The sequence below is a fragment of the Triturus cristatus genome, chromosome 6 (assembly GCF_964204655.1).
Source record: "Triturus cristatus chromosome 6, aTriCri1.1, whole genome shotgun sequence".
Lineage (NCBI taxonomy): Eukaryota > Metazoa > Chordata > Amphibia > Caudata > Salamandridae > Triturus > Triturus cristatus.
The window spans coordinates 1295750529-1295767416 of NC_140589.1; the positions used below are offsets into that span (position 1 = coordinate 1295750529).

Here is a 16888-nt window from a genome sequence, read left to right on the forward strand (position 1 = left end):
CACGGACTCGCTGGGTCGGGCGATTTCCACCACAGTGGCGCTCCGCCGCCACGCCTGGATGCGGTCCACGTCATTTTCCGGGGATGTCCAGAACACCCTCATGGACATGCCCTTTGATGGCACTCGCCTGTTTGGTGAGAAGGCGGACAGTGTGCTGAACCGCTTTAAGGACTCCCGGGCTACGGCCAAGTCCTTGGGCCTCTCGGCTCCGCGGGCGCACACCTCCGCTTTTCGCCCCTTTCGTGGCCAAGGAAGGGGCGCCTCCTCACGTCCGCCCAGCCACCAGCCGCAGAACCAACCTGCGCGCGGTCGCGGACGTGGTTTCCACCGTGGCGGATCTGGAGGATGACGTGGTCAGCCCACATCCACCCCGGCAGCATCCGCCTCAAAGCCTTCCTAGTCCGAGCTTTCAGGCCCATTCCACGGCAGAGTTCGCCATCACCTGCTCCACTGGCGGTCCATTACATCGGACAGGTGGGTGCTGCAAATCGTCCGAAGGGGCTACTCCCTCCCCTTCGAGACGACCCCTCCAGCCATGCCACCGCAGCACCACCGTATCTCGGGGGATCATTTGAATCTTCTCCGCGAGGAAGTTTCGGCCCTCTTGGCCAAGGGGGCCGTCGAGCGCGTTCCGAGTCCAGAAGTAGGTCGTGGTTGTTATTCCCACTACTTTCTGGTTCCCAAGAAGGGCAAAGGGGGCCTACGCCCCATCTTGGACCTCCGGAACGTCAATGCCTTCCTCCGAAAGGAAAGGTTCAAGATGTTAACCTTGGCTCAGGTTCTAGCTGCCCTAGACCCCGGAGACTGGATGGTAGCGTTGGACTTGCAGGACGCATATTTCCATATCCCCGTCCTGCCGGCCCACCGGCGTTACCTGCGGTTCACGGTGGGCCACGAGCATTTTCAGTTTACCGTGCTCCCCTTCGGCCTCACCAGTGCCCCTCGGGTGTTCACGAAAGTGATGGCGGTGGTCGCAGCTCATCTGCGCAGATCAGGGGTTCCAGTCTTCCCCTATCTCGACGACTGGTTGTTGAAGGCGGGCTCGCCCCAGGCAGTCGTCTCCCACCTCCAGACTACGGCGGATCTCCTGCATTTGCTGGGATTTTCCATCAACGTGCCGAAGTCACACCTGAGTCCCTCTCAAAAGCTCCTCTTCATCGGAGCAGTTCTCGATTCGGCGCAGTTCCGGGTCTATCCACCGGAACAGCGGGTCCGGGATATACAGGCCCTGATTCCCATCTTTCGGCCTCTATCCTGGGTTTCGGTCAGGCTAGTGTTGCGGCTTCTGGGGCTGATGGCCTCCTGCATCCTACTAGTGCATCACGCCAGGCGGCGCATGCGGGCTCTGCAGTGGGACCTGAAGTTTCAGTGGGCCCAGCATCACGGCAACCTGTCCGACCATGTCTTGATCTCGGAGGGCACTGCACAACAGTTGCAGTGGTGGCTCACGGACCGCGATTGGGTCATGGGCAGGAGCCTCTCCCTTCCCCATCCGGAGCATGTCGTAGTGACGGATGCGTCCCTCCTGGGCTGGGGTGGCCATATGGGAGAGGCGGAGATCAGAGGCCTCTGGTCTCCGGCGGAGTCTCGTCTCCACATCAACCTGTTGGAGTTGAGAGCGATCCGACTTGCACTGAAAGCCTTCCTTCCCTCTGTCAGGGGCAGTGTCGTGCAGGTGTTCACGGACAACACCACCGCCATGTGGTATTGCAACAAACAGGGCGGGGTGGGGTCGTGGACCCTTTGTCAGGAGGCTCTGCGCCTCTGGACGTGGCTGGAACACCAGGGCGTCACCCTAGTGGTTCAACATCTGGCGGGCTCTCTGAACGCCAGAGCGGACGAACTCAGCCGCTGGTGCATGATGGATCACGAATGGCGTCTGAACTCCGAAGTGGCGCAAGGTCTCTTTCTGCAGTGGGGAGAGCCTTGGTTAGATCTATTCGCCACCGAAGAGAACGCGCAATGTCAGCAGTTCTGCGCGTTGGAATTTCCAAGGCGGCACTCGCTCGGCGACGCTTTTCGTCACGAGTGGAGTTGCGGTCTGTTGTACGCCTTTCCGCCTATACCACTTCTGCCCAGAGTGCTGAAGAAGATCAGGCACGACCGGGCCCAAGTCATCTTGGTGGCTCCGGATTGGGCACGAAGATACTGGTATCCCGAGCTACTCAGTATGTTGACCGATCCCCCGATACGTCTGCCCCTTCGGGAGGATCTTCTGTCGCAGCAGCAGGGGACGGTCCTCCACCCGAACCTGTCCAGCCTCCACCTCCATGCGTGGAGATTGAGCGGCGGCAGTTGATGCCATTTGACTTGCCTCCTGAAGTCTGTGATATCATTCTGGCAGCCAGGCGTCCCTCCACAAAGACGGTATACGCCTGCCGGTGGAACAAATTTGTGGCATGGTGCACAGCAAAGGCTGTGGATCCCCTTTCCGCCCCTCTTTCTGAGGTTCTTCTCTTTCTTCTTTCTCTGGCCCGGCAGGGCTCTGCCCTGGGCACCCTGAAAGGTTATCTTGCTGCCATCTCCGCCTTCTTGCGGCTTCCTGATCAGCCTTCTCTTTTCAAGTCCCCTGTGGTTACACGCTTTCTGAAAGGCATTACTCACACGTTCCCTCCTGTCCCTTTTGTAATGCCTCAGTGGGACTTGAATCTGGTCTTGACATTCCTGATGTGCGCTCCCTTCGAGCCTCTTCACAATTGTCCTCTTCGTCTTCTGACTCTTAAGACTGCTTTTCTGGTAGCCATCACCTCGGCTAGACGGGTGAGTGAGCTCCAGGCTTTATCTTCAAAGCCTCCTTTTCTGTCTGTTCATCCGGACAAGGTTGTCCTTCGGCCTCGTCCCTCCTTTCTTCCGAAAGTGGTGACTCCATTTCATCTTGGGCAGTCTGTCACCTTGCCCACCTTCTTTCCGCCTCCGCATCCTTCCAAAGAGGAAGAGAGGCTCCACCGTCTGGACCCAAAACGTGCGCTCTCCTTTTATCTGGACCGCACAAAACAGTTCCGGGTGGACGACCAGCTTTTTGTTGGGTACGTGGACGCTAAGATGGGGAAAGCTGTGCACAAACGGACCATCTCTCGGTGGGTCGTTTTGTGTATCAAAATTTGCTATTCTTTGGCAAAAAAGGACCCTCCTGTTGGGCTGCGCGCCCATTCTACTCGGGCCACAGCGGCTACTACTGCTTTGGGACGGGGAGTCCCTTTGCAGGACATCTGTCAGGCGGCGACGTGGGCTTCGTTACACACGTTTGCCAGGCATTATTGCCTTGACAGCCAAGTCCGGAGGGATGGCTTCTTTGGCCGTTCTGTCCTCCAGGACTTTCTGGTGTGATCTTGGTTCGCAGACCCACCACCGGGGATGGTATTGCTTGGGTATCTATTCTAAGGTGAGGAATCTAACTAACGTGTTTCTTTCAGATGAACAAGTTACTTACCTTCGGTAACGATGTATCTGTAAGAAACATTAGTTAGTTAGATTCCTCACCGACCCACCCATCCTCCCCGTTCTGCGAACTGACATCTAGGGTTAAGGTTGTCCTTTTCAGGCCCCTAGATTTTATTTTTGGCACCGGTGTCGGTCTTTGCATGGCTCTGCGTTCCTGGCGCGGAAAGCTATGTACAAGAACTGACGTCAGCGCGCGAGGGCGGCGTCTAAGTACTCTGACGACGTCATTCCGGCGCACGACGCCGACGACGGACGCGGAGCCGCAGACGACGCCTAGCGACGCGCAAGGGGTATTGCTGACGAAAAATCTTCCGGATCCAGTCTGACGCCTGGGGATATTCTAAGGTGAGGAATCTAACTAACTAATGTTTCTTACAGATACATCGTTACCGAAGGTAAGTAACTTGTTCTTCTCATTCTTTTTTTCAAGGACATCGATTTCGTGAAGAATTTTATTTTCAAAGGCTGCCACCTCTGGGCACAAACTCGCTGAAGGCGGGCAAAACCCCGACGGGCAACGTAAATCAGAAGAGAACAGAGAAGGGGGGTCCTGTGTCTTATTGGCGAAGAATTTTTTGATTTTAATCTTCCTCATTGTTTCGTGAAACTCAGTACGACATTTAAATTTATCATGTACTGGAGTGGGCACGAATCCCAACCCTTTATTCAAAACCCGTCTTTCATCCTCTGACAAAATATAGTCTGATAAGTTCACTACAATGTCATTTAAAGTTGATTCCGTCCTCGACTCCGTGTTATTCGAGGGGAAAACCCTTGCCACGTTTGATCTTGGTTGAGTCGGGCCTGCCCTCTGCCTCTCTGCCCTCCCCGCCCTCTGTGGCCCCTCTGGTTTTGTCCAAAAAAAGACCTCAACAGTAAACTTAGATCTTCGTTGGTTTGCTTGGGTTGATTAAACCTAACCCTATTGTTCTGGTCACCCTGCCCACTTGGTCCACTGACCTCATCCTCCTCCGAAGAGGTGTTATCAAAGGTCCAATTGTAGGGCGATCGTTTAAAGGGCTGTCTCCCTCCCCTGGCAAACCCACCTCGGGGTCTAACATCAGTTCTTTGCTGGTAATAGCTGTCTTCCACATATGGGAATGCCCATTCATGGGTAAAGCGTTCTAAATTATGCTTCAAACCCTTTATTTTTTGGTTAATCATATAGTTTTTATAGTCAGAGAGGTCTTCCTGGATTCTGGATAACTGCTCCTTCGTGTCAGCAAGTGTGTTATCCCTCTTAATACTTTCTTCCAATTCCAAAATCTCTTTTAAAAGTTCCTCGCTTAGTCTCTTGGCCGTGTTAATAATTAGAATCAGCCAATCACGGGTGCACTTGTTTGCGATATAGCTCCAATCAATCCTAAACTGATTGTCCTCCAGAAAAATACGAGGTTCAATACGTACAAGGAGACTAGCAGAGGCAGCCCCTGCTCGCAAGTACTCCGTCATCAGTGCCCCGTCAAGGGCTATTCTGACCTGCTTCTTTTTAAGTGTGCTTAACTTCTCCCAATCTTCCAAGCCAATTGTGCTCCTCAGTTCTCGGGTCTGCAATCTTGTTCTTTGTCCATTTCTTTTGGTCCGTAGAAATCTGAAGTCCTGGTATCGGGGGGTGCCCTAAATACTCAATTTTGGGGCATTAAGGCGAGTGAGGGGTAGTAGCCAATAGGCTTCTTACCCCTGGGGTCACTGCACCCCCTAGATGACCACCTCCTTTGGGGAGCGGGCATCACCCTGTCCGAGAATTCTTAATTCCACCACACACAAGATGGTGGAATTACTACATTTGTGTTCCCTTCAGACTTGGTCACCCTAGAGGTGTGTCTCGCCTAGTGGTGCAACACACCTTCTGCATACCCAATTATCCCATCTGTTCTGGTGCCAGATTGGCCCAGGAAGAGAGTGGCGTTTCCCCTGTCTGGGTAAGCCTTGTGTTGCATATCAAAGGCAGCAGAGGCCTTTAAATTCTCCTGCCTTGATATGCAGATATGTCCTAACATGTAATATAATGCATCCTGCCATAGGGCTGTAAGGCCTGCTGTAGGGGTTGACTTACCAATAATATATGCAGTGTTAGGAGACAAGTATGTGCCATGTCGTCTTTTCACTTTTTAGAGCACCTTGTCACACAGCCTGCAATGGCTTAGAGCCGGGTCCATTAGAGTATTTATGAAGAAACTGTGGTTCCTCACAACAAGAAATTCCGATAGTAATTAACACAGAACTACAATGGTGTCTATGTTCGTATATCCAAATGGATGTTATACTTTTATTATAATAAATACACAAGAACATATAAGTGGGACAATTTGCCACAAACAAAACAGGTCATAACTCGGGCATTGCATATATTGGCCAGAACACAGATAAGTGATTTAGGCCAAGAAATAGACAAATTAGCACCACAGCACTTTATAGTAACCAAAATGTAAATTGTGTCAAGGTGCTGTAGTCTTCGACATTTCAATCCCTTAACTAGGTAATGGGATCATCATCAGGACATAGCAAATGATGCTTGAGAAGAATGCCTGCAAGGAAAATTAAGATCAATGTTCCTATAGGAATTAGGTAAAGGCTGCCACGTCACGAAGGGGATTGGCAATGTTGAGCCCGACTGGATCAAATACATGGAGTACTGGGCACGGGAACTCACTCGTAGTGATTACATATCGGAATGGTGTTGGGGTCCGGGCGTCGCAGTGAGGCCAGATGAAGGGAATGCATAATCCAGGTGAAATTCCATTTAGTGGTAAGAGGGGCGGTGACAAGCATGGAATCACAATCGGGGTCACGGCGAGGATGTATCAGTGGTTAGTGTACCTAGATACTAAGGAGTGCACAAGATGCGCTTCAGGTCTTGGGGACCTTCTTTAGTACCTATACACTTATTAGAGCTGTTAAGGTTCGGTCGCTTGGGGAGCAAGTGACCAATTTTTTTTGGGGGGATAGAACACTGGCACTGGGGACCTGGTTAGCAGGAACCCAGTGCACTTCAATCAGAGTTGCATCAAATACCAGGCAAAAAGTGGGGGAAGACTTCTGCAACAAAAATTCTTTTTCGTACGCGCCTTGCCTGATGATCTGGGGCAGCCTTCTAAAGTATCCATTGAAGTAAGAAACCTTAGTGTTGCCATTGGCTCTTAGCTATCAATGACTCATCTTTCCCCTCCTAGGATTTGCACACAAGGTCCAGGCTACTATCTCTCTTGTACTGTCTAAACTTGATTACGCCAATGGCCTCTACCATGGATCACCTCTGTCAACTAAGAAACGGCTACAAGGAATTCAAAACTCTGCTACCATACTTACTCCTACACATAAAGCCACAAGTCCACATCTTCTCTTCCTTAAGAGCCGTACTTGTTGCCAGAAGATCCACTTTCAAGCTGCTTTGTCTCATCCACTGACCAATACATGGAACATGACCACTTTTCATCAGGAAGAAAATCCCAAAATACATGCAACAAAGAAACCTCCGCTTCAGATTGGCATCCTGCCCCAAAATCCCAACATACAAGAAAAAAACATTGGTAGAACATCTTTCTCTGTAAAAGCAGCCAAACTATGGAATTAATTGCCTCCAAACATAAGATCCACATATTGTCATCTTATCTACGGACGATTATTCAAAAGCTGCCTCTTCTCTACATGACCACCATATTCAAAATACAAATATACAGCAGTACTATGCACAGAAAATCGATGGTGCATATATATGTGTTTGCAAACATATATTTTGATTATATGTATGTAATCCGATATGTGCATTTTTTGTACAGATGTACATATTACTATGGTATATAAAAAATATATATACTTCCTTATATGCTTAATGGTTAAAATATATACATTACTTATATTTATGCTTTAAATGTATATAGCTCATTAAATGAATATCCGTATTTGACTACATGCATAAGGGCCTCTATTTATTATGATCACTCACATCACAACATGTAAATATGATTATACAGAAAGTATGTGCTAATGTTGACTATTCAAAACACATTACTTAAAAAAACAACATGAATACATCTAAAATAATAAAAACAAATAATATTAATTAATAGGAAAAAACAAAAATATTGTTATGACTTTATTTTTATACTTGTAAGAATAAAAATGATTTTTTTTTTAAATGTAAAGAAATTAAAACATATACACACGCTTACAGATATGTATAACTTTATTATTATATCCATATATAAGCAAATCAATAAATTAAAATATAATGTAATGAGCATATGCTTATGGGTTTATCCTATATTAACATGTCTGTCACAAGGTGTAAATCTGATTATAGCAATTGTTTCTATACCAGCTTCACTACTGAAATATTAGGAAAAATATATAAATGAAAAAATATAAATAAAATTTAAAAAACCTTAATTTGCATCAAAAATGGAAATCCTGAGTTTGTAAAAATGTATCCGTTTATGAACATATGGGACTTTATTCTAGTACAATTTTTTTCACCTGATTTGTTTCCATATATGTATCATCTTAAAATCTGTGTATGCATACCTTTTAAATGTGGTTATGTATCTACATAAGCATATATTTTCCTCCCACTGCAGAGATAAAAAAAGAAAAAAAATGTTAACTAATCCCCCCCAAACCTCTCCAAACCAGCACTCTGACTCATCATATTCCTCTTCCAAACGATCTCCTACCTCCTCTCTCTTTTTCATCCTAAACCTCTTTACTACTATGAACTCCCAAATAACCCTTTACAAACTCTTCCCCCCTCTGTCCATCCTTTATCCTATTCATCCAACTAAGAGGCACTCTGACACCTCACAAAACTCTTTTACTGCTATGAACTCCCACATAATCCTTCCTAACTCAAACCTTCTCCATCCATCCTTTATCCTATCCATTCAAGTAACAGACTCACATGCCTACCACTCCCAAAAGCAATTTTGGATTCCATCTACTAATTCACCACTAATCCACTTTGGGTTCCAGAGTAGCGTGCTACTCGCCGAAAAGCGATTCAATGCCTCCTAATGGGTCTTACGTGCTATGTAATACAGTTACATCTGATAGAGACTACTAGCCGCAGATTCCTTCACGTAGAATTATCCCCAGGCGTGCGACTGGATCCGGAAACTTATTTGCCACAGCATCCCTGCGTGCCCGGGGGCGGGGCGACATCACGCGACTCTGCCCAGGCGTCGACCGCGTACGTGATGTCAGTGAGGTCACATAAGACCCGCCCCGGCACGCCTACGTCAGTTTTTTCCTTTTCCGCGTGCAGCGCGGATCTAATCCTTGCTACGGGCCTGTTTAGGGCCCTTTTTTCTTCAATTGTTTGGTAAGGAACAGTGTGCGAATGCCTTCGGGCTTCAAAACTTGCACGTTTTGTGGGCTTCTTATGTCGGCGACGGACCCTCACCTCATTTGTATGTGGTGTGTGGGGGAGGATCACGGCACCACAGATTGTGCGGCGTGCCAACAGTTAAAGCCGAAGTCGCGGCGGGAGCGCCCGATGAAACTTCTCTCGGCGCGTCTCTCCAGGTCGATGTCCTCCCCTCGGTCTGCTTCGGCGGACAGCTTCAGATACGGCCGTGGTCGTCATCTTTGCCCATCTCCGATGTCACGTGAGCATCGCTCCCCGGTGGGTAAGTGTCGCAGTTTGTCCCCGGGGCTGGTTTACGGCCTACCGGGTGCGTGGACTCTCCGCGGATGATGCGGCCCCGCGTGTTGTCCTATCCACCGTTTCCCGGTGTTGGGGCGTCGAGAGTCCAAATGGAGACATACGCGGCGGCTTTGCAGGGCTCGCTGGCGTCTCCTCCTCCTTCCCCTCCTGGGGCATCGGTGGATCCCTCGCCCTGCGCAGGGCCCTCCGCGGCGCCGCCGGTGGCTCTGGCCCCGATTGGTTCGGATCCAGGCTTGGAGGATGTGGTGCTGTTGGGGTGCGGCTCCTCTGGGGCACCTCCTTCAGGCCACGGCGTCTCTGCCTCGCCGCAAACGCCCACAGGGGTCCCTGTGGTGTCGCGGGAGGTTGCCGGGGCTCGGGTCGCATCCCCGAGCCCCTCTCGGTCCTTTGACAAGGTGGTCCTGTCTAAGGCCCAGATGACGCCGCTATGGCAGCAGCTGGACCGTGCAGAGCCACAGGGGTCGGTGGACCCTCCTCGTCCCGCTCCGGGTCGAGGCAGAGGGAGGACCCCTTGTCCCTCTCCGGGCCCCTCTCGTCCCTCCCCACAGGTGGCTGCCTTGTTGGAGGGCGAGTCAGAGGTTGAATCGTCCCTGGTGCCGCCACATGGGTTGCCTTGCCTCATTCTGGGCCGCGGCAGGCGGAGGGCTTCGTGCCACTCTCCAGGCCTGTCTCGTTCCCCCACGCAGGGGGCTCCCTCGGTGGGGGTCGACTCGGCGTCATTCCAGCACCGCCCCAGAGCCGGTGCGGCTCCAGCTCTACTCCGGTCTCCGCTCCGGTCCCCGGTGCGGGGTGACTTGGAGGTACCTTGTCCGGTGACGCCGGATGGTGCCGACATCCTACCTCAAGCAGCGGACTCTACGGCTCCGCACAGGAGTCGTACAGCGGATTTGTCTTCCGACATTCCTTCTCCAGAGGCAGGCTGTATATTGGTGTCGTCCTCCCCGGAAACTGGTCGCTGTGTGGTGTCTTTCTCATCGGCATCAAAGGGCGGCTCCCCGCCCTTCCTGAGGCAGAGGTGTTCGTTGGAAGAGCGTCGGGTCCCTCATTCTTCGGCTCCTTCTGACTTCCAGGTCTGGCCCTTTCCCGTCCCGCTTGGCCTCGGGGATGGCCGCCTTAGTTTGCAGCCATCGCCTACGGAGGAGCTGCTTTCTCCACCGCGGGGCCCTACGGAGGCAGGTGCGGCCTTCGCTCACGCTGTGTCCACGGCTGTGGGCATCCTGTGCATGGGTGACCCGGTGGCTCACCTTCCGGCGGACCATCTATTGGAGGTCCTCCACCAGGGCTCTGGTGGGAGGGAAGTCTTACTTCCTTTTGAAGGTTCGCTCCTTTCTTCCTTGACGGGGGCTTGGAGGCGTCCTGCCTCAGGGGACCCGGTGCCTCAGCATCTTCTGCACCAGCACCTCCCAGCGCCGCTTGACCCGGCGTGTCTTTCCCTTCACCCCTCAGCCGCCAGCCCCCTTTTGCGGACTGCTTTTCCCTCCCTACCGCCACTGTTGACTCCACTGTTCCACGAGGCCCGCTGGCTGGACTCTTGGGGGCGCAACATGTTCGCCTCGACCAGCGCGGCCCTGCAAGCCCTTAACACCTTGTGTGTGCTGGCTAGGGCCTTCTCCTGTTTGTGGGACTCGGCTGAGTCTCTGGGATCTGCAGCGTCCCAGGACTCTGGTCAGGTGGACTTACGGCATCATGCATTGGATGGCCGGGAGCTTGCAGCGTTTATTCTCCGCTCCGCTCTGGACATCTCAGAGGTGCTGGGCCGGGCCATGGCTTCCTCAGTCGCTCTCCATCGCCATGCTTGGCTTCGGGACGGAGTATTCCCTGAGAATATTCGGGAGCGACTCATCGACTTTCCGTTTGATGGCAGCCTGTTGTTCCATGCCCCGGCCGACACCGCTATCCAAAAGCTCTTGGCAGGACTCTGTCCTCCTCCTCCGCCTTATCCTCCTCCTCCTCCGTCCCCTCCTCAGTGACTTCTGAGTTGGGTTGATTCTGGGCCTTCTTAGGCCAGTTGTTCTGGCTGTGGAGTGTGTTTTCTGGCCGTTTCCGTCCTTCCTTGGGACTTTGGCTTTGTTGACTGCTGGATGGCCCTTGTGTGATTGTGTGTGGGTTCTCCAGGAGTTGTTGCGTGGACTTGGCCCTGAGATTGGGCCTTCTGCTTTGCTTGGGCTGCTTATCATGCCTTCAGCAGGGGTGTTTTTTTCCCCGTGGCTCTTTTGTTTTTTCCTCTGCTGCAGAAGTTCTAGGGCCCTCGGCCTCGGACCTGGGGGAACTGGGTTTGATTCTCGGTAATGACGCTAAACATCCTGTGATTCTGGGCAAATCACGTAATCTCCCCGTGCCCAACAAAAAACAAAAAAAAATGAGTGTTCCCATATCTTGGGACTTAACGTACCCTATGTGTGGTAGGGGTAGCTGTCATATAGCTTGCGCTCTGCTAGAGGGTTCTGGTCGCCTTCGGGTTCCTGTTCTCCATGGCGTTTAGGTAGGTTGCTTTTGCTTCCTGAGGTCCTGTGCGTGGCCACTCATAGTGGTGTGCCCGGGCATCTCCCCCTCTCCCTACTCCTGTCCTGAGGTCTGGAATGATCCTGTGTTCTCCCTTGCCAGGCGTCGCCTACTCGGCCTTCCTGGGGCCTCGGGCTGTTCTTCTTGCTTCTGGCGGCTTTGACTGCCGGCGCTGTTCTGGCTGCCAGGCTGCTCTCCATCTGGAGTGGGTTTGCCTTCTTTTCCCTTGTTTCCGTGGGCCCTCTAGGCTTCTTCTTCCGCTTTTCCAGTCTTGGCATTGGGCGGAAGCTATGTTGCCTTGTGGGGGAGTGGGGTGCTTCAGCCTCTCCGTCCTTGCCCTTGGTTCCTCTGCTGTGGGTGTACGAGCCTATTCAGCCTTCTTTCCCCCCTACTTCCCCTTGGGGTCGGTGGAGTTCTGCTTGTAAGGATTCACTTGGCCTGGCAGGGGCGAGGTTCTATCTGGTCCACAGATCTGGTTCCCTGTGGGGCCCTCTGTTCTGCATTGGCTGGTGGGGTCCTTTCGCCGACCCTCCTTCCCAGGGGGTATGGCTAGGGTATCTATTCTATGTGAAGGAATCTACGGCTAGTAGTCTCTATCGGATGTACGAGTTACTTACCTTCGGTAGTGATGTATCTGGTAGAGACGATTCTAGCCGCAGATTCCTTCACGGCCCCCCCTTCCTCCCCTATTCTGCGAGGACCCTTGGGTTGGTCTTCGGTACTCGCCTCCCGGTGGGGGGCTGTGTCTCCTGAGAGTGCCTTCCTTGTTCTTGACGGGTGGCTCCATCTGGGGGCGGTTCATTCCTCCTTTGGTCCTTTGGAGGATGGGGTTCCGGTGCTCCGGTGCTCCGGTGCCCTGCTGCTCTGGCTACTCCAGGTTCGGGGGGGATTGCTTTCTATCCCTGTCCTTCCTCCTTCCCCTCCCGTCCTTCCATTGCTATCCTCTGATTAAGGGTCATCTGGCCTTGTCTTGCCCTTGCCCCTTGTGGGTGGTTGCTGTGGCTGTCTTGGGACTGGTCACATTCCTTGCTCAGAGGGGGGGGGGGGGGGGGGGGGAGGTTTACTACGTGTGCCATGACTTTTACTCATGTCCTTTGGCTCCGGGGCACAGGGATGGGAGGTTGTCTATGTGCTGGCAGGGTGACTACGCAGGTTTCTGCTTGTTCTTCTCCTTCTTTCCCTGCCCTTGGGTTCTGCAGGGTTGGCACTACTCTGGTGGTGGTGTTAGTCACCGTTTCTTTTCAATTTTTCTGCTCTTCGCACACTGTTCCCATGCTTCCACAGTTTTTTATCTGGTGGTTCCGCGTTGTGGTGCGGAAAAGTTCTCAGAAGAAAACTTATGTAGGCGCGCCGGGGCGGGTCTTGTGTAACCTCGCTGACGTCACGTACGCGGACGACGCCTGGGCGGAGTCGCGTGATGTCGCCCCACCCCTGGCGCGCAGGGATGCTGTGGCAAAAAAGTTTCCGGATCCAGTCTCATGCCTGGGGATAAATCTACGTGAAGGAATCTGCGGCTAGAATAGTCTCTACCAGATACATCGTTACCGAAGGTAAGTAACACGTACAATTGAAACATTCTGATTGAGCCATTTTATAGGCATATCTGAGATGGCAACAAAGTTGTTGAACCAGTTTCCTACTATCTTGTTCACTACCTTCAGTCTCTTGTCAATTAGCGAAAGCATGTTACTGTACTATTCTTTCTTTCAAATATGATTTATGGGTGTCCTTTTTCATGCTGTTTGGCTATTTTTGAAGGCAGCAGTTTTCCATTATCATTTTCCTACCCTGTCCCTTTTTCGGTCAGATTAATCGCTAAAGTTTTGTTCCGAAACTTTGCATCCCTTGTTGTTATTATTTGCCTTTTGCTCCTCTCATCTTCGTGAAGTACTTTTGTGGGAAATAAAATGCTTTGCTCTGGTTCACAAAAGCTTTATTAATGTACTAACTTCTTCTTTTATTTACTTTGAAAGTCTTAGTCAGAAAAGTGGTAGCTGTGACCATGAAGTTACACAGCTTTCAGCTACTACCTTAATCGGCTTAGCTGTTTACAGAGTTCCTTTCACTTGGTTATAGTTTGAGAGTAGCTAGTGGGACCAAACTTGGGACCAAGATCAGGGGTGTGGAAATTAATAAAATATCTACTTGGCCAATGGACAGGTTGCTTCATAAATCTATTTGCTCTGTAAACAAATCTACTTGTCCCTTTAATGCCACATAGTGTGGTGAAAAAGGATGGCAGCAATCTCATTAAAGAGCTCTGCTAATAGCCTCTCTGATTATGCCAGGGCTCATGTTTCAGTATGGCTTGAATACTAGCAATTCACAGATTTTGCCACCTTCCCGTGGATCTACATATTGGGGAGGTAGCAGAAAGCAATAGTTTTAGGGTTGGAATGCCCTTTTGAGTCTGCAAACCTACCAACTGGCATGTTTTAGGGATTTTCACCAGCTCTACTAATCTTTTCTCATACTGAGAAAGGTTGGAAATTTACTCCTGACAAGGGCAGAAGTAAAATTTATTCCAGGGTTGTGACAAAAAGAAGTTGGAGGAAAGTGAATTTGTAAACATTCAGCAGATTTTCGCATGAGCAAATCTACTCATGCATATTTGCTCGTAGTAAAGTGTAGTTCACAGATATTTTGAATGAGGACCATTTGCTAGCCTACTTCTGTAAATTATTGTAAATACAAGACAACTGTAAATCTGCAGTAATGCAAGGTCATATACCATAGTGCACTTTTGTGACTTTCTTTAAGACTTGGGCACCTAATTAGGTCCAGAGTTAAAGAAGACATTTTGTTATTGTTACAATTCTATCTATCTATCTATCTATCTATCTATCTATCTATCTATCTATCTATCTATCTATCTATCTATCTATCTATCTATCTATCTATCTATCTATCTATCTATCTATCTATCTATCTATCTATCTATCTATCTATCTATCTATCTATCTATCTATCAGCTTTACTGTGAGTGAAGCAATCCGCTCTTTCACAAGAAGGATATCAGCACACAAAGTAGTTTTTTCCAGTATTAGGTACTGCTGTGGCAGCGGATGCATTTTGAGACCAAAAATATTTTTGTCAATGCTTGTTATAATGGTGAGGGCCTGGCAGCTTCAGCACCATTAAAGTTTTACAATAACCAAGTCAAAACAAGGCTCACATTGTCAAAAGCCAAAAGGCTGACCAAGAATGTCAGACCTATTGACTTTGGCAATGCGTGTTTATAATCGTGTTTCCCATAATCTTGTTGAAATTGGTTGCACTGATTTTCCATTATAAATATTTTCGGAAACACTAGCATGTATCAACACATTTTACCCACTCATGCTTCAAAGAAATGGTGCCAAACATTTCTCAGTAGATAAGCAAAACATTTTTTTTTCCTAGTTGTTTTTGTTTTGTAAACTTTAAATTTTGAAAGCAAAGAATCATCAATCTTGCTTTCAAGCTCCTGCGAATATTTGCGTCTAATCAGAGGGCATTCTGGGAGCATTAGACATAGCCTTATCTCCGTAAACTTAGCAAACGTGTACATATTTTTATATTGGGACCAATGTCAGTAGTGCACTCTGTGCTTACATTTCCACAGAGTGCTCAACATAATAATAGACTTTGCTTTAACAAACCATAAATACAAGTTCCGACAGCACTTAAATATGGATACACATGTTACCTTAACTGCAGAAAATGCCCTTCCCAGATTCATAATGTGGTACAGTAAACTGGCAGGCATAGAGTTTGTGCTGCAGTAGGGAGGGCCTACTTGTCCCAAGGACAAAATAAATATGAAAATGTGTTGTCTTTGATGCCAAGCAATATGTCCTGGGCGTTGAGCTATAGGAATTCCACACCCCTGGACCAAGATGCACATTTACAATTTGTAATAGTTCTTGTTTATCTGTAGTATTAGAAACAAACTGCTGAACAGAGAGGAATGAACGTTTAGCGATATGTCCATATGTTGACTTTGATTCTTGTTTGCTGTCCTTAATGCTTTGTCTCAGCTTAAAGTATGATGTTCTGCTGGATGAGGACCAGGAGAACTCTAGTGTCAGTCATCGCCACTCCAGTAAAAAACATAAAGATAAAAAACATCACTACTCAGATGAAGACGAGGATAGAAGAACCAAAAAATCCAAGGTACTTTGCATGCTTTTAGATATCTTTGAATAAAATAATGGTATATTATTCTAATTTTAATGTTCTTCAGTTTTTAAACTTGTTATTGCGTGTTAACTGTGGTTGGTAAGCCAATGGGCTCTTTGTGTGTGGCTGACTGAACCCTTAGGAGTAAAACTCCTCCCATAAAGGGTGTGGCTGTAGGGCTGATCTTCCTTCAGTCACATCCAAAAAACGAAACATAGTAAGAAATGGTATTCCTCTAATTCCCATAAGAAATTAGACTCTTATATACAGCACGTGTACTCAAGACACTGCATTTATGAATCTTTCTATGGAAGGGAATATCTTCCATTCCACAAATATTAGTTGGATTCAAAGTTACAAATCCTGTAACTCTGGAGCTCAGCCTTTATGGATGGCATGATGAACCAATGCCACCCGGTGGGCAAACTGTTTCAGAAAATAAACATAAGGCTATTGCTTGACTTCCAAATTGCATCATGTAGATACCTCCTTGGTTACCAAATTGCCCTTTGGATGATGATTCCTTGATAATGAGGAAGGCAGCAGAAAAATTGGAAATGCCCTTAGCCAAGTATGTAGGGATTAAGATTCCATAGGGCAGAAAGACTACAGGCTAGTTGTGAGCAGTGGTCGAACATTCACATGACCCCAACAATCTGATCCAGATAGGCCAGCTGTAGCCTGTATGGAATCCCATCGATAGCTTGGCACAAGCAGCGTGTCTTCTTCAGAGAAAATGCTTGTGGTATGTATGCAGCTACTGGTTAAAATATCAATACAGCCAAGAACTTAGTAGATCCAAGTTTGTTAAAAAGCCAAAGGTTTTTTGCTGAGGGGCGTCTTGGGGTATTTGGTTTTCTTTCACTCTGGGGGTTCTGGGGCTTGGACTGAGACCCATTGAACTCAAAATGATGTCCTGAAATGAATGGCATTTGGTCCTTTAGTGACTTGGGGTGGTCAAGTTAACTATAGTCTTCCACTTGAAGACAAAAAGGCACCCCACTAGTAACTCAATGGTAACGCAGGCTTTGGACTATTTTAGCTTTTGAACAGCTGGCTAACCTGAATGGCACCCCCTTTGTTTTGAAGCTAAATGGAACCCGGTGGATAGGATCTTGTGCA

The 16888-nt window shown here is 49.1% G+C and overlaps 1 protein-coding gene across 2 annotated transcripts in view; it reads left to right on the top strand.

Annotated features, from left to right (window-relative positions):
• Nucleotides 1-16888, top strand: part of PPIL4 (peptidylprolyl isomerase like 4) — a 202707-nt gene that overhangs the window by 158378 nt on the left and 27441 nt on the right. For both annotated transcript variants that reach the window (XM_085612253.1, XM_085612254.1), the window contains exon 12: nucleotides 15625-15760. In XM_085612253.1, the coding sequence (XP_085468379.1) occupies nucleotides 15625-15760 (136 nt within the window). The remainder of the gene's footprint in view (nucleotides 1-15624; nucleotides 15761-16888) is intronic.